General features: G+C 41.6%; 1 protein-coding gene across 1 annotated transcript in view; it reads right to left on the reverse strand.

Annotated features, from left to right (window-relative positions):
- The window catches only part of etv4 (ETS variant transcription factor 4), a 36690-nt gene extending 15517 nt beyond the window's left edge, over positions 1 to 21173 (reverse strand). The window contains exons 1-4 of the mRNA XM_039616074.1: positions 20986 to 21173; positions 20302 to 20392; positions 20111 to 20158; positions 13448 to 13501 (exon numbers count right to left, since the gene is read on the reverse strand). Of these exons, the coding sequence (XP_039472008.1) occupies positions 13448 to 13501; positions 20111 to 20158; positions 20302 to 20392; positions 20986 to 21042 (250 nt within the window). The 5' untranslated portion in view covers positions 21043 to 21173. The remainder of the gene's footprint in view (positions 1 to 13447; positions 13502 to 20110; positions 20159 to 20301; positions 20393 to 20985) is intronic.
- Positions 21174 to 22063: the final 890 nt, after the last annotated feature.

Below are 22063 nucleotides of genomic sequence, written 5' to 3' on the forward strand. Positions count from 1 at the left end.
AGTTGGTTAAACAATGAATACAGCAATTTCTGAGAGAATCTGCAGTCATTTTCACTAAAGGAACACAATCACACTTGCAATGAATGATAATGTGTGATTTGGAAAAGCACTGTGCTGACAATGGCTTAAACATGCTGGGTGCCTTAGAAACATGGATCCATCTACACTAACGAGTGACAATGATTTATGAAATCTGGGGACTGTTTACTATACATAAGTGTTCAGAGGCCTATTGTAAGCAGCCAAATCGCCTGTGTGCTAGGGGCAAATTGCACTCCATTACTCAAATTTATCATCTTACATTTTTTAATTCTTTCAGCTATGCTAAAATGTGTACTACTCCCCAAACATTACAATCTAGTTCTTAAGAGTACCATGACATCAGTTTTAGGACCTGTAAGGCTCTGATAGCCTCTCTTTTCCTTTTTTTCTGGTTTGTATCTTTCTGCTAAGGAAGCACACAACGTTGTATTGTTTCAGTTTGTGGAAATTTTGTTGCTTCGAATTTCTCATGAAACTTGTCATAGAGTTCTTGTACAAAGAAAGTTCTTTTTGTTTTTTCTTCCCCAAAAGAAATACCCCCACGGGCTGATGCTTCAGACATCATACAATGAGCCAAATGTATCACTTCTAACAGTTTTCACATGTGTACTTACGTAATTGGAAAAGGGTGGGTTTTTGTAATTAACCCTTAAGACCAGTTAACTCTTTAACATACTAACTTGCATTAGGTAACAAAGTGGTCCACTGGGCTGACTGGAGCTAAAAACGTCTTCTCCAGCACATCCCCATTTCTTAATGGGGTTAAAGTCTGGTATCTGTGGTATCAAACCTATGAGTGAAAATGCTCCCTGAACCACTTCTTCACTGTTTGAGTTGAACGAATCCTGGCATTATCATCCTGGAATACATCTGTGCCAGCAGGACATAAAAAAGAAAACTCCATTTAAAAATGGAAAAACCTGGTGATTTCCGACCTCATTTCAGATCTCACCAAGTGAATCAACATCACATCATAAGACTGCCCCTACTGGCTTGTACGGTAGCCACGAGGCGTGATGGGAGCGTCACTTCATCCCTTTCTCTTCTTACCCAGATGCATCCATTGATCTGGAGCAGGGCAAATCTGGATTCAGACCGTACAGTGTTTTCTTTACCACTGCTCCAGAGTCCAATGTTTATGCTTCCCAAGCAAATTAAAGCCTTTAATTTTGATTAGCCTCACTGATAAGTGGTTTTCTTAAGGCTACACAGCTGTTTAGTCACAATCCCTCAAGTTCTTTTTAGATTGTGAGCGTGGAAATGTTCTTAATTTCACTGTTAAACACAGGCAAGAGTTTTATTGCTGATTTTAATGATTTTATTTCACCAAGTCTTTAATGAATCTCCCTTTTCTGACTGCATTTATTTTTCAGAGATGATTATTATTCACCACTGTGTCCTTCCAGGTTTAATGAACAGCATTATTAACTCAGTTTTACTTGTTTCAGCAGATTTTCTTTGTTTTTGTTCTTCCCATGATGCGGGCCACCAATGACTAACTCTTCAGACGTGGAATAACATCTTTTCCACGAACACGGGATATGTCTTCCTACATGGTGCTTTAAGAAATAAGCTATTGAGTGCATCAGTTGGGGTTAAATAACCTGTTGCCAGCTGAAACATATTATTCACTGCAGTAATTATCCAGTGGAAGGCTTTTACCTGTTTGCTCAGTTAAATCCAAGTGGGGACTTTTTTTTTGCCCAGGTAGTTTACATTGTTTAAGGTGCACGTGTGCATGCAGAAAATCTTCTTGACACAGTAAAACTTTGATATATTAGAGCTAGAATGCAAACTTGGGGATTGCCACAATAAAAAAAATGTTGGGACACTGCCATCTTTAAAGCCGAGCCGCTGATGTATCTAAAAACATAATCTGGGAATAAGTGTAACATCCAGCTCCAGGAATAGTCATTAAAACAAACTCTGGTCTCCCCCAACTATTACAAACTCTCTGGTATATCACAGTAAATCTCTCTGTCCAAATGATGTCAAATTTGCAGCTAAAGTTTATACGGTGCTGGCAGTCTTGTAAACGGATCCAGGGAGACTTATGTTCTTCCACGTTCACTTCTCTTCCTGCTTTTATTTGGGGCAGTATAACCTCCTCTAACTGCTTTGTTAAATGTTACATCATCTTTTCACAGAGACCCTCATATTTCATGGTTTTAGGGGGAGGGACAGTTTGTGAACTTAAACATGGATCACGGAGGAAACTGAAAGGTGTTTAGAAGTCAAGAGACAGATACAGTACACAACAGCTTTTGCGTTGTAAAGCAGACAATTTTGAGATAACACAGAAGTATATACAGTAAAATAAATGTATGTGAGTGTATTTATGTGTATGCCTTTCCACATTTCATGCACAGGAGTGTATGAAATGTGTGCAGCGTCTGTTAGATTCCCACCACCTCTTAAGGTCAAAGGGCTCTTCCTCAATCCAAACACATCTCATCTCCTCCTTCCTTATTTTGTGGTATTCTTTGCCATTTGCACCCTTTTTTGAGCCCTACGTAAAGGGATAACCCCCAGCTAAAGACAGGGTGGAGATGGGCTCTTACATATGTAAATGTTGGCTCTTAGAGGGGGAGGATGCAGGGTGAAAGGTGATGGTCATGGTTGAGTGCTTTAGGAAGTAGAGGGATAATTACATTGGGTAGGTTTCCATTCAACAGACACCTACCACAAACAAATGGCATAAGCAAGCACGATCCCCACACACAGACTCTTCACTACACAATGGTCTCCTCAGCTGAGCCATATGGAGTTGGGGCAAAAATGTCAGGAAACACTATTGGGGTTCCACACAAAAACACAAATAGTGTTGACACCGACTGATATTTTAAACCAGTTTTTGCAAAAATCTCTACGATCGCCTAGCTTGAAAGAGACAGAATGATGGGATTAAACTTTCATGAACTGTATCAGTCAAAAATATTTTAATATCTTAAGTGAAGGAGCTGCTGCGTGCAGTCGACGAGACCTGGCTATGAACTCTTCCATCTTATTTTGGACAGATTATTTCCTACCATTAAAGGCTCTAGTGTAGGGAAATCCAATCTGAAGACAGGAGTGCATCTGGAGAGTCTTACGTTGGATGTTTATACGCTGCTTGGCCAAGTGCTAAGCCTCTGGAAGTCTGCAGCACACGACAGCCTCGCTCACAATAACTCATTGGACATCAGCCTCGGTGTCAAACAGGGTGACTGGATCTTGCTAAAGCGAGGAACTTGTGAAGCGTAACGTAAATACACACTTAATGCGTCCAATCATACAAATAAGATTCAAGTCGGACTCTTGGAGGGATCTTCTCGGGGTTATCTGGAGATCTGGTTCCCGTCTCACATGAAATGTGCTGTACATGTGCAGAACGAATGACACGTGGCCTCAGCGTGCTGCACAGCCACGTTAAAAGCAAGCTGCAAATATGGCCTACACCTGGTCTCCCACTCTTTCCAATTGATCTCTTGTGGTGAGTAATCAATAATAACAAGGATGCCAATTATGCCACGATGGTTTTAAAGGTTAAAAAGGAAGTTATTGATTTACAGAGGCTGTGAATCACGTTATTTGCTTAGTGAATACATTGTGGTGGAGACATAATAGGAGAATGCCTGGCACAGTATAAAAGAATCTGACTGTCAACACATGCATTATAGGCTTGCTGTAACCTACACTTTAAATGCTTTTAAAGTTTTGCACAGACTGGTGGATTTTACTTTGTGAGACCAAGCTTACAGTCTAATTCTAAGTTTATATAGTTTGTTTTGTGTGGGTTCTCTTTTTTAAACACTAAACAGATAAAAATAAATAGATCACAGCTGTGTACCTGATTTCTGAGCTTCATATTAAATGACTAATACAGCATGTTGAAGTGAATGTTTTGGCCTAGTAAACAGAGAAACAAATACTTTTTTGCATTACTTCTTTCACTTTTTTTTTTCTTTTTTTTTTTTTACACCATTTGTCATGGTCGTAAACCGACCAAGTCGATCTACATATGGAGACCAGGGATAGCAGTAACACGCAATTCCTCAATCCAGAAATGAGCTAGAGTGATTGCACATGCTCATTAGGATTCCCTGTCTGCTTGTGGAAATGCTGTGTTACTTCCTTTCTGCAGAAATTAAGGGCAAAACTAATTTGAGGGAAGAAATTCACTTTTTGGACAAATAGAAACAGAAGTAGTTTGCTTCTGTTTAAAGTTTAGATGAATGAATTGAAATTTACATCAGTTTATCCATTAAAAATGAACCATGATCAATGAATATGAATGACCCATCCTTATACAGGTGCTACCAGCTAGAATACAATTTTTTTTTTTTTTTTTTTTTAATCATGGGTAACATATTGGAAGCAATCATAATAGTAACAACTGCAGGAACCCTGTTTAATTGTCTTCCTTACGGTTTCACTAAACTAAATTTTTTACTGATATTTAAAAATTAAAATACTTCTTTTGTAGAAAATATATGCATTTTATGTGTTAAAGAAATATTAGCTTCCATATTAATAGTATAGAACACACACTGTATCATGCATTACATCACACACTTAAATATATCATGAATTTCTAATTTTTTCCCAGTTCAGTTTTTCCAGTTTAGGGCTGCACATGGGCATTTTAAGAGGTGCCCAGTAATGGTGAAATAGAGCGCCAAGGGCAAATCTTAAAAATCACCTAAATCTCATTTATCAAAGATAAGCAATAACTAGAATAGAATAGAATTAGAATAGAAGGAGAAGAACTTTATTGTCATTGCACATGCACAGGTACAGGGCAACGAACTACAGCTAAAATTAGTGTTTTGCACATGTATTAAGAATAAGATTGTAACATTTGAATGCACAAATTACTTGTCTTTAGTGCACGTCAAAAACACTCATCTGGTTAAAGGAAAAAAAAGAAGTTTAAAAAGTCAAAATCTGGTCACAATCTGGTACTGACTTTACTTTGGCCAAGTTTCTACTTATGTGTGAAAATGTGCAAGAGTGAGAGCAAAAAGAGAGTGAGGGAGGCTAGGCAAACCAATGTGATCCAGACCGTTTCAAGCCTGTCCAGTCACTCCACTGGTGCATGGAAACATGTGTTGGGCATGTGTGCATGCTTTTAAGGCCGCTGCACAATCAGGAAGACGAACTCACCCTCTTCTCTGGGAGCCAACGGGCTCAGGAGTGGCTTCACTGTCTGTCTGCTCGGGGGAGGCTCAGGAGTGTTGGCTCCATTAGTGTCTGCTTTATCAGATTTACAGATCATCTTCTCTCATCTGATAATGGTTCAGGCTACTTGAATATTTAAAGAATGGTTGTCAGATAGCTGCCAAACAAGCCTAACGACATTGATGGAAAGTACAATAGTATCAGTAGGGCAGAGAGATGATTTCTTTGGATAGCACGGTGGCACTTCTGACAAATGTTTTCTGGACTTTGTTGGCCGTTAAAACACCTCTGGGGCACTATCGTGCACTATGTTGCATTGGCTAACAGGATGTAGATCTGAATGACACTAAACATGGGAACAGCAGTGACGCTACAGTTTTGCAAGCGTAGTATCACTTCCCATTTTTTGAAATCGAGACAATATTTTTTGAAAGGGGTGTAACTGTTGTCTTAACAACTAAACTTAGATTTTTTTTCCCCAGAATTCCTTCTGCAGTACGACCTTGAATCCTCAGTGAACTGGATCAATTTGTATTGATATTGCTCTCGTTATAAGAGAAATGGGAAAAACTGAGTACGAGGGAGAGAAAATAAAGTATCAGGGGATCAGAATTTAATTGCTAAATCTTCTGAAATCATATGTTTTCCCTATTGTCCACTTCACTTTCAATTGTGCAGCGCTGGCTTTTTATAAATGGCCATTGAACAGCCATAAATCTTGGAGCCTTATTGCTGTTTAGTGCAGGAGATACAATACATTCCTGTCTTGGGACGTGCCATGAGAGGGACATCCCGTCACAGGCGAGAGGTGGATGTAATTAATCTGGAACAATATTGACTCTCGACTCTCAATCCCTCGGCCCCCAATATAGCTGTCCCCTCTTAATGTTTAATGTAGCGATCGATCCACTCCCTCACACTGTTACTGAAATGATATAATGAGCAGCCCACCGGGGGCATCTCGTGGATGTGAGTGTGCAGTCGTTCACGTGTTTGCGAGAATGCATGCCTTTACGTATTTGGAGGTGAAATCTGCCTTATCGGGAGGAGGAGATAACACACTGAAAGGCCGGGACACCTTGCTTGAAATTATCAGTGAGCATGCCACATCCACAGCTCTTCCCGCACTTCTCAGAATGCCCCCACCCCCAGTCCTCTCGATAGTGATCTCGACCGTAATGCTTCGTGGCATGTTTGACCCGCTCCTAGCCCTCTCCTTCCCCCTCCCTCCCTCCCCTTCAGACTGATTTATCTCTGCTTTATCTTTATCAAGTCATCCATCAACCCTCTCCATCTCCTCCTGTTCCTCTCCTGGACTAGCGAGGATCAATATCAGCGTACGCCAGCTCTCAGCTCACGCTACACACCTTCTGCTCTGTGTCAGCAGGTTACTATGCATTGACCTCCTCTGCTCAGAAGCTGGACGTGTTTGGTGTGTTGATAAGTGTGTATGCTGAACTGTCTGGTTGGCCATGCTCCATCTACTAATTTCTTTGTTTTATCGTAAAACTGATGGAAAGGCAGCAGCATTGGTACAAGGAAAAAAAATTAGAGAGGAATGACAACACAGGTGGTTCTTAAGACAAATTTAGTTTGCAAAATTGTGAAATACCAAAGTCATTTTCTTACATGAGCTGTGAAAGCTGAAGATGCCCCCTCTCAGTTCTAGCACATAGTGTCAGGCTTTGTCTCTTAGACGGCGGTGCTGTCTGGGTAGACTTTGCCGAAGGGAGCACATGATGCCCACTTGCTTACTGGGAATTCACCAGACTTTTACTGTCCAAGTTATTCTCACATGGGCTCAGTTAGGCATAACAAGTACTTTGTGCTAACAAGCCGGCAGGTTAAAGACTCTTTAACGTCTCAACTGACTGTGTTGGAGCTTTGTGTTCTCTCAAGCAGCTAAGCTGGGTAATGTCTAAAAATGTTGAGCGCTGCAGTACACATGAGAAGATGGCCACCATACAAGGGACAAAACCAAATGATGGTTTAGATAGGGTTGGGTTAAGTAAAGTATAAACAGTACTAAAGTCTGAGTTCTGTCATGGACAGTCACGAACTTCTGTTTGGAAAAGTTACAAAACTTAGGTATCCCTCTTGATTATGACTTCAGAAGGGGTTGAAGAAGTGGAGCTGAAAATGTTGGGAATAATTGTAATTATACTGGACAACTGTATATGTACTGTAGATGGTCACTTTACCAGTTCTCTCTGATTTTAAAAAGTGTCTTACAACTTGTTTTTATGCCTAACTGGAGCAAAACCCTATAAACTTTCAGGATATTGTGATTGAAGTGGACTGGAGGTAAACTAGACTCCTGCACCTGCCCTGGGTTCCGTTTTCGGGCCAATCACAGGTCTTTTCATATGGATCGGGTGAGTAAGGTCTCCAGATGACTTCCACCAAAGTGAATGGGGTTCGAGTCTTTTGAAATTGCCCTGGTGTGGGTGTGGTCCGTTTTGCCTAGGTGCCGTCTGTTGGGTACAGCTGACTCCCATCAGCAGTTAGAGGTACTTAAGGCCAGAGAAAGGTGAGCTCTAGGCCAGAGAGCCTTGTGGTGTTGCACCTGGTGAGCTGTGTGTGCGCGCATCCTGCTTGATTACTCTTGCTCTGTGGAGAGGAGTGTGTTTGGTGATTAACCTTTTGTTTTACTTACTTTTCAGGGCTTTGACCAACTACTGAGTTTTGTTGTGTTTCCTTTTTAAAAGGTGATAGCAGCTTGACCGTCTCTTTGAGTTAGTATTGTTGAAACATTAATAAAACATTTTTATTAACCATTTAACCATCTTGCCTCTTTCTCTCCTTTTTCAATCCGGACACTTTTTGTTACTTCCCCTCATCCCCAGGACCTTTAGTGGGGAACATGACAAGTGGGGGCTCATCCAGGATTTGAACCCGGGACCTTTTGCACCCAAAGCAAGAATCATACGCCTTGTTACGTTCCCCTCTAAAGGTCCAGGGAATGAGGGGAAGTAACAGAGTCTTATGTGAAGCCAAAAGTAAGCACCGACTTATTTTTAGCTTTTATGGAATGTGTAACGTGTACTTAAAAGAGATGCCTAATTGTTAAACCCAAACTGACACTAAAGTTGTAATAAACACTGATTATCATAACAGCCAACATGTTCAAACTGGCCTTTGTCACTGCAATTCCTGCTTCTTCCTATTATTATTCAATCAAGTTAAGCTACTGTTGTTTTTATGGCCTCACCCTCTCTCTTCCACGGCATCTGTTCTCCACTTTGGTCTGTGCTCTCCTTTAAAAGAGAAAACATTCCAGCTGCAGAAAGAGGAGCCGTCCGTGTAAATAACACAGAAAGAGACAGGCATGCATATGAGCATCCCATCAACCCTTTTTTCCTTGCACATACACCTCCCATCACTCTCCTGTAATAAAACACACACTGCTGTCCATTCACAGAACTATGCTGCTGACATGCGGGCTGTGCTGCCTGGCTCAAATCCCCCATGGCCCCCTGGCTTTTACAGGGCTGTTCTGAATCAACACAGGAGTTCAGCTTTAACTTCCCCACTGGAAGTTATTAAACGCCTTTTCCTCTACATTGTAGACATTAAAAACTCCTTTTCAGTGGATTTGATTGCCTGAAACATGACTAAAAGATGTTGTAAACCCAAAGTAACTTTTATGTATATTTAAAAGGTCCCATCTTAACTGAATTTAGGACATTTAAACCAAACATGTGGCTACAACTTCACCAAATAGAGAAAATGCACATAAAGACCTAATAAAATAAACTCTCTGTATCACTGTAGTCAGTAAAAGGCTGGCAGAAAAAAGCCTGTACTTCTATAGGTGTTTTAGTGGAGAAATAACTCATGTTAATGTCATGAATGAAGGTTTACTCCCCCTAACTCAATGTGCTGCCTCAGCCAGTCTTTCACAACCAACCCATTCATAAAACTTCAGGGCTGAAGCCTGTGTATAAAAAACAAAACGTATACCAGCCCAAGTGTGTTTATGTACATGCATGAGTAAGTGGAGGAGAAGCTGTCAAATGAAATCATGTGTTCACGTTAGAGAAATCAAGTGTTTTACTCATAAACAAAACAAAATGCCGCAACAAACACAGTCATTGAGGAAGGCTCGCCTCCCCCAGAGCGAGAAGGCGAGCGGTATCTGTGCATGTCTGGCAGGCACCTGGCTGTTTTTGCACACTTTGTTGCATAGCAGCTGTATTTTGGAAAGTGGAGAACACAGAGCTGCATGTTTCTCTTTTGGGGAAAGAGGGAGCAGGGAAAGGGGGTGGGGATGGGTTCGATTCACCCATCGCCCCACGCTCCAAATAGGGCCTGATTGGGCCAGTTCGGATCCAGAAAAACAACCCAAACAAGAGGAACGCTGTGAATTCATGACAAAGCAGAACACAGGGAGCCAGAGAGACACGCTGCTGGGAGGATTTAGTTAGAGCTGGGTTACTGGAACCTTTTCTTCTTTTTCCTACCTTCTTTCCTTTCTTTATAAAGAGAATCAGCAACTTTTAGTAATAGAATAAATCGTTATTTTTTTAGGCAGACGCGTCAAACCTATTCTGACTTCGTCAAGATCAAAAAGGCAGTAAGATGGAGTCAGTCTACTATTAGTTCTATTACTAGACAGAACCTCTAATCTGAAACAAAATTCAGAAATTCCTCCAGTCAACTACAGTTAACCATTCCAAAGAGATGGGTTGCAGACGAGCTGTGCTCAGTGGCACAAACTGACTGGGATTGATTGCAATGTGTTGCCAGTATAAAGGTTTTGTATCATTAGAGGCCGGGCTACCTTAACAGGTGGTGAGAGGTAGCTTTAGCCAGCATCCTCTTCTGCTCAAGATTTAGTGCCAACTAGCATAAAAATACATGTTTAGAATTTAATGCACAGATTCGCAGGTGTCTGTGCAATGCATGGTCAGTCTACAGATGCGGTGTGCTAACCAAGCTTCCTCAGCTCTTCCGGATAACCCAACACTCCACCTGCTTGCCAAAATAAAGCCTCTTCTGACTTCCAAACACCAAGATAGCCACAATGCTAAAACTGAGGCTTCAAAATGAGAGATCGCAAAACAAACAGGTGCCACTGCGGTGGCTATGTCTATGTTTTATACACAGTTTGTGATTATATCTTGCATAACTTCAGCCTTTTAATGTCGGTCAGACAAAACAAGCAATCTGACAATGATGCCTTTGGACTTTTCAGACACCTTTTGACACTTGCTGGACAGTGTATAGAAACGGATCATGCAGCCCTATTGCACAGCACGGTGTGCTACAATTAAAGAAAAGGTTGCAAAGCATAAAACGGAAAAACAGCTGCATGTAGACAATGTTGTAAGGACCCCAGAAGGACAAAAGGTAAAAATTATTTTGACAAAGTTGATTTTCAGTGTCATGTGTTCATCTCTTTTTCTTTTCTTCCCCCTTTGCCCTCAGAAACTCTCGCCCTTTGTCATTTTGCTTTCTCTCCCTTGGTAAACTTGCTCGCTGAGAAGAACTGTAACAGCATTCTATAGCCACAACTTCCTATATAATTACTGCAAGGCACAAAACTAAACAATCGTCCCACACAACTCTTAAAATCACTGGATTAGTTCACATCTTGGAACACTCAGTGTGTGCATGAATGTGTGTGTTTGGAGAGAAAGACAGAGAGCGGTAGAGAGAAAAGGGAAAGGGGAGGGAGGGGAGTCCAGATTTTTAAATTTGACTTAGTTTGTACAGACACAGGAAGGGAGGGAGGAGTTTGGAGTATCCACTTGAAGAGCAGGGGGGGCGTCAGAAAGGGGGGGGTCTGTAGTACTGTAGGGCTTTTTTATGAATGAAGACTGAAGGAGAGGACTGAGAGAGGGAGAAAGCGCAAGAGAGAGAGAGAGAAAGAGGGGGGAGGGAGAGGCACACTTCCTTTTACGTACACAGGGAAGAAAATTTATGAATGGGTCACATCTCTCGAGCTGCTCCAAGTGTAAACAACATACTTGAACAAAGAACAAGCTCTCAGTGCAGGCAAAGCCTCGGCAAACCCTCCAACTGTGGCCTTTTAGTGCGAAACTAGTGACGCGTCTAAACTATTTTAATTACGTTTGTGCACTGTAAATTTGACTGACACCTCCATGTGTTTCTCCCCCGAAGGCAGTAAACAGACAAAGTAATCTGTCTGACAGAGTAGCGTCAGCCTGACCCAGGGGTGGGCAATCTCAGGCCACGAGGGCCGGTGTCCCTGCAGGTTTTAGATGTGTCCTCAAACCATCACAGCTGATTTAAATGGCTAAATTAGCTCCTCAACATGTCCTGAAGTTCTCCAGAGGCCTGGTAACGAACTAATCATGTGATTCAGGTGTGTTGACCCAAGGTGAGATCTAAAACCTGCAGGGACACCGGCCCTCGTGGACTGAGATTGTCCACCCCTGGCCTAACCCTTGAAGGTGCTGTCACCACAGAAAAACAAGCATTAATCCTCACAGGCAATCACATGAAGTCGATGGAAAAAAAAAATAGGGTGCACTGTTATCACCAATGGTTCAATTACCTTTAAGCATACACAGGCAGGTCAGCAAGTACATAAAAGTTGCATGTTTGCATAACCTTCCCTCAGTGGCGGCCTGCAGACAGAGCATGCTTGTTAGCTGTGAACTGAGGGAGAATGGACCAGATGAGATAGATTTACCAGATGTGCAGGTATTGCACAATCCCTGCCTTGCCCCCTCCTCTTCTCTAATCTAGCATTCCAACATGTTCCAATGTTTTTGCCTCTCTTTTGCCATTTCACTCGCTCCACATTTCCTCCCTTCGTCAGCACCACACCCATGCAGGTAACAACTTGACTCGGTAAACAACAATGTTTAATTTTTTACTAGGACGCTTATTCAGTGAAGGCCTCAATTATATTCCGGTCACCTGGGATTAAGGCTTTCCTTTATGCTTTTTTTTCAATGTTTTTGAGTTTCCAAAACAGGTGAGTCACCTCTTTCTTTTTTTAAACACTTGCTGAGAACGCCTTTTCAGTTCAGCATGGGAACAGAACAAGCGCAAATATTTAAAGTCGCTTGTCAGCTTCAGTTTTCCACCAGTCAGAGCTGAATAGAGATGCTCTAAGTGGACTCAGCGGCTATTGACCGTGATCAGGAGGGACACTGTCTGTCAACGCGGGAGTGTCTCTGCTGCGTATAAGTGAGCTGCCCGTCAAATTGAAGCCCCGCTGACCCTGCAAATCATACCCAGGTCAGCCCTTAGTGGAGGCCTGACAGCTGATTGGCTGACAGTCCAGGGGGTTAAGTAGACACGACCTCTGTGTGGCCCGGGGATCATTCGCACATCCTCCTCCACATTGTCGGCCGACACAGTGACAATATTACGCAAGGCATGTGTCACCGAGGGGCTGACCAGTGGTGACACGGAGCTGGTTAAATCACATGATGTTTGCACACAAAAGGCACATGGAGGAAGCGCCTTTGACCGGGAACCAAAGCTGCCAGTTTTACTTAGGGGGTGGGATTAATTCTAGAAGTTCCCTTTAAGATTCCTTTAAGTTGCTAGCCATTTCGGTGTCATTGCTTAAGATGGAGAAGCCGTCAATGTGCTGAATGGGGCCGAAAAAAAAACTGTTTGTAGAGCAACACGTACTCCCACCCATATCCTGAATCGCCATTGTTAAAACACACAACAAGAAAGGGAAACTCATTCAAATAGGCACTCAGTTGTGCAGCCCAGGAATTTGCTTTTCTATTTTACACCTTCCGATACGGACAAAAGGCCATCTTTGTACCTGGGCCCTGAATAATTTTTTACTGGTTTCCTGCGCCGTCTCCATTCAACTTTTCAAAGGCATGCAAATGGATGGCGGCAGCACATAACGCCGGGATCCAAACTCACTTCATGTTGACTGGATCATTAGCCCCTCTGTTTCTGCATAGCTTTGCCTCCCAAAGAGATTACTGTAACATCAGCGAGTTACAGTATCCCCACGTAAGCCTCTGGTGGCTTCACAGCCCAAATCTGACCGCTGCTTTCATCCCGTCTTTCTCATAACATGCAAAACTCAACCAGAATTATATGAACAGGCTAAATGCCAAAGCAGAAAGATGGGGTCAGACGGGCATGTACAGCACTGTGTGTTACATGAATCAATACCTGATTGAATTAGAAATTTTGTGACAAAGTGTGGTCAGGAGGTCAGAGTTTTGTTTTCTATGAAATTGACAGTGCATTTCCAGACATTCGTTTAAAGGACATAAAAACTGAATGTACTCACAGTTCTCAGAATGGAAATCAGGAACAAATTGCTCATCACTGTCAGGAACCTGAGCTGAAAGTAAGAAGAAACAGATTATGTTTTAGACAAGAATCTAATATTTCTCTACCTTTCTTTCATCCCTGATGGTGTAACTTTGACTTTGACCTTCATGATTTGTGTGTGTAGCATGCCAGCAGTTTACTCATCGATAAATCAATAAAACAACAACATGGATACACTGTAGATGTTAACCTGCCAAACTGGTTTTGTGTAGCATTTGTAGCAGTCACACCAAGTTGGAGAAAATAGGCAGAAATACAAATTTTTTTTTGTCCTTGCTTTGAGACTATTATATAGAGGAAATAAAGTCCTTTAACACCCCCCCACTCCCCACCCAGTCTGCCCGCTTCGGTTTCACAAGTGTCTATAAGTGAAAGTTCCCTCCGCCTCTTTAAAAACACTCAACTCAAACTCGTCACACATCTCTACACTAACAGGCAGGTGTTATCTAGTTTCTGCTCGAAATCCCAACAGACAAGACAAACCGTTCTGGCCAAACGAGTGAAGAGATCTGTCACACACTGTGACAAACCAGCTCTTTTCTTTTTGGATTTGTTTCCAAAGAGTTGGGGACTTTTGTCTAACAATCTAAAAGCAGTCTGGATTTCATCTTCTGCAGAGATGGCGACTGGCTTAAAATAGAAGTAGAGAGAAAACAAGGAAACTAAACGCAAAAAGAAGAAGTGGAAGAGCGAAATAAGAGCAAGTGAATATTCCGTGAATAGTTCCCCACAAAATCAAGTCTAGATATTTTTCTTTTTGCTTGTAGGGTTATCAAGTATCTAGATTGTTTTGGTGTGCCATATTGGCTGTATTCTCTTGAATATAATAGAGCTACATTGACTGACCACTTTATTAAGTATACTTTGCTAGCACTGGGTTGGAGCCCATTTTGCTTTCGGGACTGCATTCTTCATGGCATAAATTCAACAAGGTGATGGAAACATTCCTCAGACACTTTGGGCCATATGACGTGATACTGAAACAATGCTCAGTTGGTAATAAAGCAGAATGCAACCACGCTTTCATGATGTTTACACCAAGTTCTGACCTCACCATCTAAATGTCACAGCAGAAACTCATACCTGATGATGTTTGTACAATTTTCTGTTCGATTTTTTTGAGCTATTGCAAATTGTAGCCGACAGGAGTGGCACCTGGTGTGGTCTTCTGCTTGAAGGTTTTGCATGTTGTGCGTTAAGAGATGCTCTTTTGCATACCTGGTTATTTGAGTTACTGTTGCCTTCCTCAAAACAATCTCGTCCCTTTAACATCAACAAGGAATTTTTGCCCAGAGAACAGCCGCTCATTGGTTATTTTTGCACCATTCTCTGTAAACCCTTGAAATGGTTTTGTGCAAAAATTCCAGTAGATCAGCAGTTATACTTAAAGTGGCCGGTGAGTAATTAAAATAAAAATGAATCAGCAAGCATAAATCCCCAAATTTCAGCCAAGTTTCAGTCCGATTAAAAGCTAAATGATGTGATTTAAATCCCCAAAATATTGTCTAGATTGATAAAAGGTATTAGAGACGATGGATATATGACTTTAGTAAAGTGCCCTCCATGTGTGAGAGTGAATACCACTTAATGCGAGTAATATATTAACCCAAATCATATTCAGTTACCTCTCAGTGATAGAGAAGTTTGCATCTAAGAAACAAAATACACCCAACTTACACTGATTTGTAAAAATAGACGAGTCAATACGGTGATATGGGATATCTCCATCTGATCTGTAATGACTTGCAGTGGTGTACATTTTCAGTGGGCCTGATTAGGCACTCTCTCATAATGAATCTCATCTAGGATCTAACTGAATAAGCAGAGCCAGCGACGCCAAGCCCAGGTGCAGCAGAGCTAGACAGACGCTATTGTGCTACTCTTTCCAAACCCATTCACAATTATCCTTTTGGAGCTTTGGACTTTGAGTCACACAAACGCAGTTGAAAAGCCTAAATCGTTTGACTGCCAACACCCTACTAAGGGTGAAGAGGTCAGATAGACGCACTGGCATTTCTTTTGCCAACCCTCGAGTTAATGACCTAACCCTAATCGTAGCGCAGAGCCAGAGCTCGCAACCTTTTTAATCTGGCAATGCTCCAGCTACACAAGAGTGTGGACGTTAAGTGCTTCCATTGCTTGGGACTCAAACTTACGTCATGGTACAACCTAACTGGTAAGGAAAATTTGATGGGTATCATTAAATATCATGAACCCAATCAGGGGTGTAATGAGCTACAAAAAAAACACACTGTGGGTACTTAAGCATCATTTACCCACTAAAAGGAGGCAAAGTATCTACTTTTTAGATAAAGAGCAACTTTTTTTACCCTACAAAAAGACATTTGCAGATGGCACTGCAACTCTGCAACAGGACCTTTGATTGTAACCTCACCCAAGAACCACAATCTGACCCAGCGTTCGACCTCAGTGGCCTCATCGCTCGCTCTCTCACTTCATCAGTGGAGACAACAAAACTCAGACAGCGAGCAAGCGAGCAGCAGAGGCAGAGGACAAAAAGAGGAAATAAGAAATTCAAATCCACTTTCTTGTTGTCACACTCCTCCTTCCTGTGCAGAGGAAACCGGATGACTCCGTTTTGGAGCATGTTCTGATAAATGACATCGATTTCTTATATAACGCCGCATCCTGTGGTTTACTATACCATAATAATATTACCCCCTTTTAACTTTTCAGTCTTTTGCCCTCAGGGGGGAGGAATAAAGCTGCCGTATGAGACAGAGCAGGGGCCAATATTTAGTTCTGCACATCCAACAATCAATCATTTCCACTAGTTTCAACATGTCCAAAGCGGAACATGCTGGACCTCGTAGAGACGCGGGAGAGGGAAAACAAATGATGAGCATCAGGCATCATCCTGTGTGTGTGTGTGTGTGTGTGTGTGTGTGTGTGTGTGTGTGTGTGTGTGTGTGTGTGTGTGTGTGTGTGTGTGTGTGTGTGTGTGTGTGTGTGTGTGTGTGTGTGTGTGTGTGTGTGTTTGTGTCTGCACACTTTCCTGTGTGCGTATGAGCGCTTGCACGTGTATCTGATTTGTTTCCAGGAACACCTCATCAGGGACTTTGAGATGCAAGTCAGCACAAGAAGGAAAGTGTGTTTATTCGGGCACAGACGCATGTTCTCCTCGACACTTCCAGGCACCTTGAATGACTTTTTTTTCCCCCTTTCTTCTCACAGTGGGAGATCCTGGGAGGAGCTAAACAGCTACAGACATACAAACCTAAAGGCCCAGAAATCAGACAAGATGTGACAAGCTCCTGAACTCTTGCCATTCAGCGCTTCACCCCTTTTTGTCTCACTCCTGCTTCCGCTCTCCTTTGGTAGAGAAAAAAAATCCCTCCAGCAAACCAGCTTTTACAACCTCGGTGAATCCCTCACAACTGCAATCACTCATGATAAGGTCTTTAATTAATGCAACAGGAAAGGAGAGGTCTTAGCTGAAAGCTGAAAACAAGCCCCATACTTAGGGTTAAATAACACTTTGATAAAGTTACACTTACACACTTCGTTTGGTCTTTCCCCCACCTCCTCCTTCACTCTCTGTGACTCAACAATAAGCTGCCAAACAATGTTTTAAATTCCTTTAAACGCCTGGTTTATCTAATTATAGAAAGGGCATACTTTTCACTTTAAATGTTGCTTTCTGTGGTATTTAGCCATGCAGACAGTTTTAGGTTTTATTGTTCCGGGATTTCTAGAGAAAACTCTACAAGTGACGTAAATGTCTGAAAAACTGAGATTGAAACAGTCAAACGTCCGTTATCAGATTTCAAAGGGACCGTTTCTCTGGTAGGAAGTTGCTCTGCCAACTAAAAAGGCCCTGTGAATTAGTCAGCGTAACCACAACACTGTATCTGGGAAGCAACATTTCAAGACTGTGAGCGCCACAAACTAAACTTGATTTACCTTCTTTGTAGTAAAGTTGTTGGCATAGATATCAAACCAAAAAAAACCTTTTGCCGCCTAAATGGTTTAACACCACTGGAGGTAAGTGGAGAAGGTGCATTTAAGTGTGGCCTTTAATAGCCAAATGTGTGAATACAAATAGGGCCTCAGCTTTGAAGTGACTTCCATTGTTGCACTTTATTGGTTTGGGGTCTTGTCTTTTTGTTAAAGCGAGACGCTGGTGTGAAGAGAAATTGCAGGTATTTGACGCCGCATGTGAAAAGGTGTGGAAGCTAACGTGGAAACGACATTGTTTGCTGTAAACAGTAGCTGGCTCAGAAGCGGGATCTATTTAAATATCCGTCTGCTGTTTGGGCAGACACAAGCGCTTCCACAAGGTCTCAGATTAAAGTTGCTTCACCTCCCTTATTTTTCTATCTCCTGTGTACTACAGATGACTCAGAATGGGTCCCATTTGACAGTTAAAAGTAATCCAACGATCCACAATCAAGTCAAAAGACACACATTCATCACATTCAGGTTCCACCAAAAATATGTTTACAGGAGATTTTACATTTTTGGGGGGGAAGAAAAAAAAAAAAGACTCTTTTCATCCTACTAAATGAGTTAACTGGTCGACCTAACTTAACAGATGCTGATTAAACATGGGCTTAGACTAGATTAGCCAACTAGAGAATAATATTTTTTTTTTTAAAGCATTTTTTGCGACTAAGAAACATGACAGACTGCACGCTACTCCCTGATCACTCTTTCACTGCATGCACAATGTTGTTAAGAAGGAGTTGCTAGCTACCACTTTCCATGAAATGATGACTAAAATATAATTTTGGCTGCCTTATTTGACCGAGCAACACCAGCAGTATTATTCATATCCCCCTTTGTTTTGGCTTATTTTACAGTTGTACATGACTAAGTAATATTTTTAAAACAAACAAAACAAAAAATTTAAAACAAATATTGCCACTTTATGTGCATCGGGAAACACGACGGAGATGAAAACATCCCCTAGTAGGGCCTTTTGTCGTGTGGCTTAGGTTAAGTCTGCTGATTAATCTACAGACCAACAGAAAGGTTTGTTGCTCTTTGAGAAAAGTGATTGACTTCTTTATAGGTTAATGTATCAAAGCTTTCTATTGGCCCAAAGATGATGTGGGAGAACGTGATGGACACTATATATATTAGCATAAATGTTTTAATGATACATAATGAGTTTTTCATTTATACCAAACTAAATTAACAGGAGCTGATGCTAAAGTGTGGCACAAACTGCCTTTATTTGTATATTCTATTTTCATTCATTGGCTTTTAGACTTGACTGATATCCAGTTGTTTTTTTTTTTTATGTTATTTTAATGCATTTTTACTTATATAGCACCTTAGTAAATCCCTGTTTTTTTAATGTACTTACAAATAAATTGACCCTTTGGCTTTGGCCCTCAAACCTTTGAGAACCATAGTTTAGAAAGAAACCAAAGACACTAAAAAACACTGCTCGGAACAATAATTTGTGCACGAATTTCCCCAAAATTCAAAGCACAGCGCATGAAACAATCTTGAGCCTATGAACACATGAATATTTTTCATTTCCCAAATTTAACTGAGGAATATAACACATCTCCAACTTCAAGGAAAAGTTCCCTCTCACTGTTCCATATTTTCACACCACTCTATGAAAGCTGCATATTAGACCACCCTTAGTTTTGTGCATATGTAAGCTTTAAACTCAGATTTAAAGGTGAATACAATCAGCAGACAAACATTAAAAAAAGCGTCCAAGTTTAATCGTCTGCACATTCATTCTGCATGGTGAAGCTCAAACATTCAAGTAAGCAAACAGAGTAGAAAATGACCTTAAGCAGCGTTTATCAGGTTGTTCTGGCTCACATTGGAGTGAACGGCATATTTTATTAATCATCCCCATCAAAGCAACTGACACAACAAAATTCACACCCCGTGATGAACTTCTCAATTTACTTGCAGCTTTTATGCAAATTTAAACTCACTGTCCTGCCACTGCTGTGCTCCAGGTTACCACTAAAAAAAAAAAAAAACAACACTCAATGACTCACTGGTTGTGTTGTTTTCCCCCTCTTGACATACAGTATAATTACTCCATTACAGCTCACGTCATCAGTGCACTTATTAAGTCTACTAGCTGACAATCACCTCTGACTGGGCCTCATTTCATCGCTATGTGCCTTTGAGTGACACAAGCCAAACAGCCTGTTTGTTTGCATTGGCCCCTAACTTGCACGCATAGTACATGCCAACATGGCCAAAATAGGGTATGCTCAAAGCTAATAATGTCCCGTCTGTGTTCACTTTTTGGAGGTGGGGGGGATTCTGAGCATTATATGAGCATGTGTGTTGAGTGAGAAAAATCGAGATCCTGTATGGCAGCAAAACTAAGCTGATCAGCTTTGTCATAAAGTTTGAAAGCAGTTCAATAAAAGTGCGAAATATTGTGGCATAAGTACAAAAAACAGGAAGCCATGCGTATCTAAAGTAGTCTCAGAATTTGTCAAGCAATTCTTAGTATGGAGGATCAAATAAAATGATTCTTTGTGTGTGTGTGTGTGTGTTTTTTTTAAGATTTCAGTGGTTACAGATCTATTCAGACACACGTAGCATCAACCCCCACGGCTGTCAAAGTCACATCACAGAAATTACACATTAAGAGTCAGCCAAGTCTCACCTTCTGTGAGCCACGTCTCTTGGAGCTGGCTTAAATCCTGGAAGAGGTCTGAACAGAAAGACAGAAAAACAAAGAGTGAATATTTATCGACACACAGTAGCTATGACACAGACTGACTGACACTGACCATAGATCATGATGTAGAACACGTAAAAAGACCAGAGGACAAAACTTCCACTCTTTTACTTTACCTTCAGATTCCTGAGGGGGCAATTCTGTGTCCATGTATTTCCTTTTCGCTGCCATCAACAGTCTATTTAGGGGCCCATTTCCTTGCGACTTCTGCAAAAGCCATAGAGGTTAAGAGAGGAAAAGAAGTGAGAAATGGACTCCCAACAGGGCATTTTAAGCACATCAGTGTCAAAGCAGTTAACAGCTCTTTACTATGGCCAGGAAAAATGGCATGAAGTGATGCAAAAGCTACCACTTGGACTGATGATGATGATGATGATAATAATGATAACAATGTCATGGATTATAAATGAGAGCCTACTGCAGTTGGTGAGCGTCAAGCTCCACTGAAAACAACTGATTTCCCAGTTGTGGAGGCAATCTTGGAAAAACAAACGCGCCGTATGCGTCTGAACGACGTGACCATTTGGCACACATTGACACGTTCTCCAAACAAACTCTCTCACGTAAGAAACCCCGCTGACAAACATTAAATGCGCCACATTATATCCTTTACTTTGAGTTTTAAGCGGCTTGACAAACAGTTTCCTATCGCGCGCACGCACACAGCTGCTCCAGCCAAAACTCGTGCAGACGCGACGCCGAGAGAAATGTAAAAAACAACAACAAAACAAAACCCGGTAGCAGAAACATGTAAAAAACCAGGCAAAAGAGAAGTGGAGAGTTAATCCGAATATACGTACATTTGCTAAAGTGTAAGGCACTTGCTGGTCCAGATATCCATCCATCTTATAATCCATCCGTTAACCGTTTGTGGTCATTTAGGCTGAGTTGAGTGAGATCCACGCAGCCTGCAGAGAGAGGAGGGAGCGCTGCTTGTGAATGGAGCTGCGTGGAGGCTGCATGCATAATGAGCTCCATTCACAAAAAATGCCGAGGGGAAGCGATGGCGAGTGATTACCCAGCGGGCTGCGGCCCTCTTTACAAATCTCCTTTTTGCGTTTGTGTGTGTGTGAGAGAGAGAGAGAGACAGCTCGACAGATTGCAAGTTTCAGGTAAAGTTTAAAAAAAACAGAAAAAAAAAAACAGAAAAAACGAGCAACCACCTATTTACTTGTATTTGCAGAAGGATGCAGTTTTGTTAGTTTCCGTGCGTAAAAAGTTGCGTTTTCTGGTTCAAAAACACTTCGATGTTTAGAAAAGCGCACAACATATGAGATGTGTGTATTTGAGACTTTTCTTGGGCTTTTTGCCACGTCTGCCAAGGTTGCCAGGCTCCACTTTTTTTTTTTTTTTGTGTAGGAAACTGCGAGGGGAAAACAGATGTTGGATTTTTTGTGAGAGTGTGTTGTCGCTTGGCAACAACTAAACTAAACCCGATTTGATTGACGCACGCTCTTAGATAAAGTTTATACCGAAGTGTGGTGACTTTTGAACGCCAGCTGTGCTGTCACTTCTCCAGCATAGATGATTTGGGGGTAATATGGAGACGTGCTTTTCTGGCTCGGTCCAGAGAGACTCGTGATTGGTGGATTTCCTCTTCAAGAGCTCGAATTTCTTGCCTTTGTCCGGATGAATACGCTGGCTTATGAATGAAGTCTCGGTCCCCTCTATGAGCCAATCAGAGGCCTGGTAGTCAGGATCCTAGCAACCGTAGGTGGAGTTTGGGTCTTAGCAGCCAATCATCTCTCGGCAGGCTGTTGGCTTTTATACTGGATTTTCCAGTTGTTTTTCATTCACAAAAAAGAGAGAGGAAAAAAAAAACGTCCATTCATAAAAACCTGCCCTGGCACGAAAGTCCTGACATGTTTTTCTTTTCTG

The sequence above is a fragment of the Oreochromis aureus genome, linkage group 8 (genome assembly GCF_013358895.1).
Source record: "Oreochromis aureus strain Israel breed Guangdong linkage group 8, ZZ_aureus, whole genome shotgun sequence".
Taxonomy (NCBI): domain Eukaryota; kingdom Metazoa; phylum Chordata; class Actinopteri; order Cichliformes; family Cichlidae; genus Oreochromis; species Oreochromis aureus.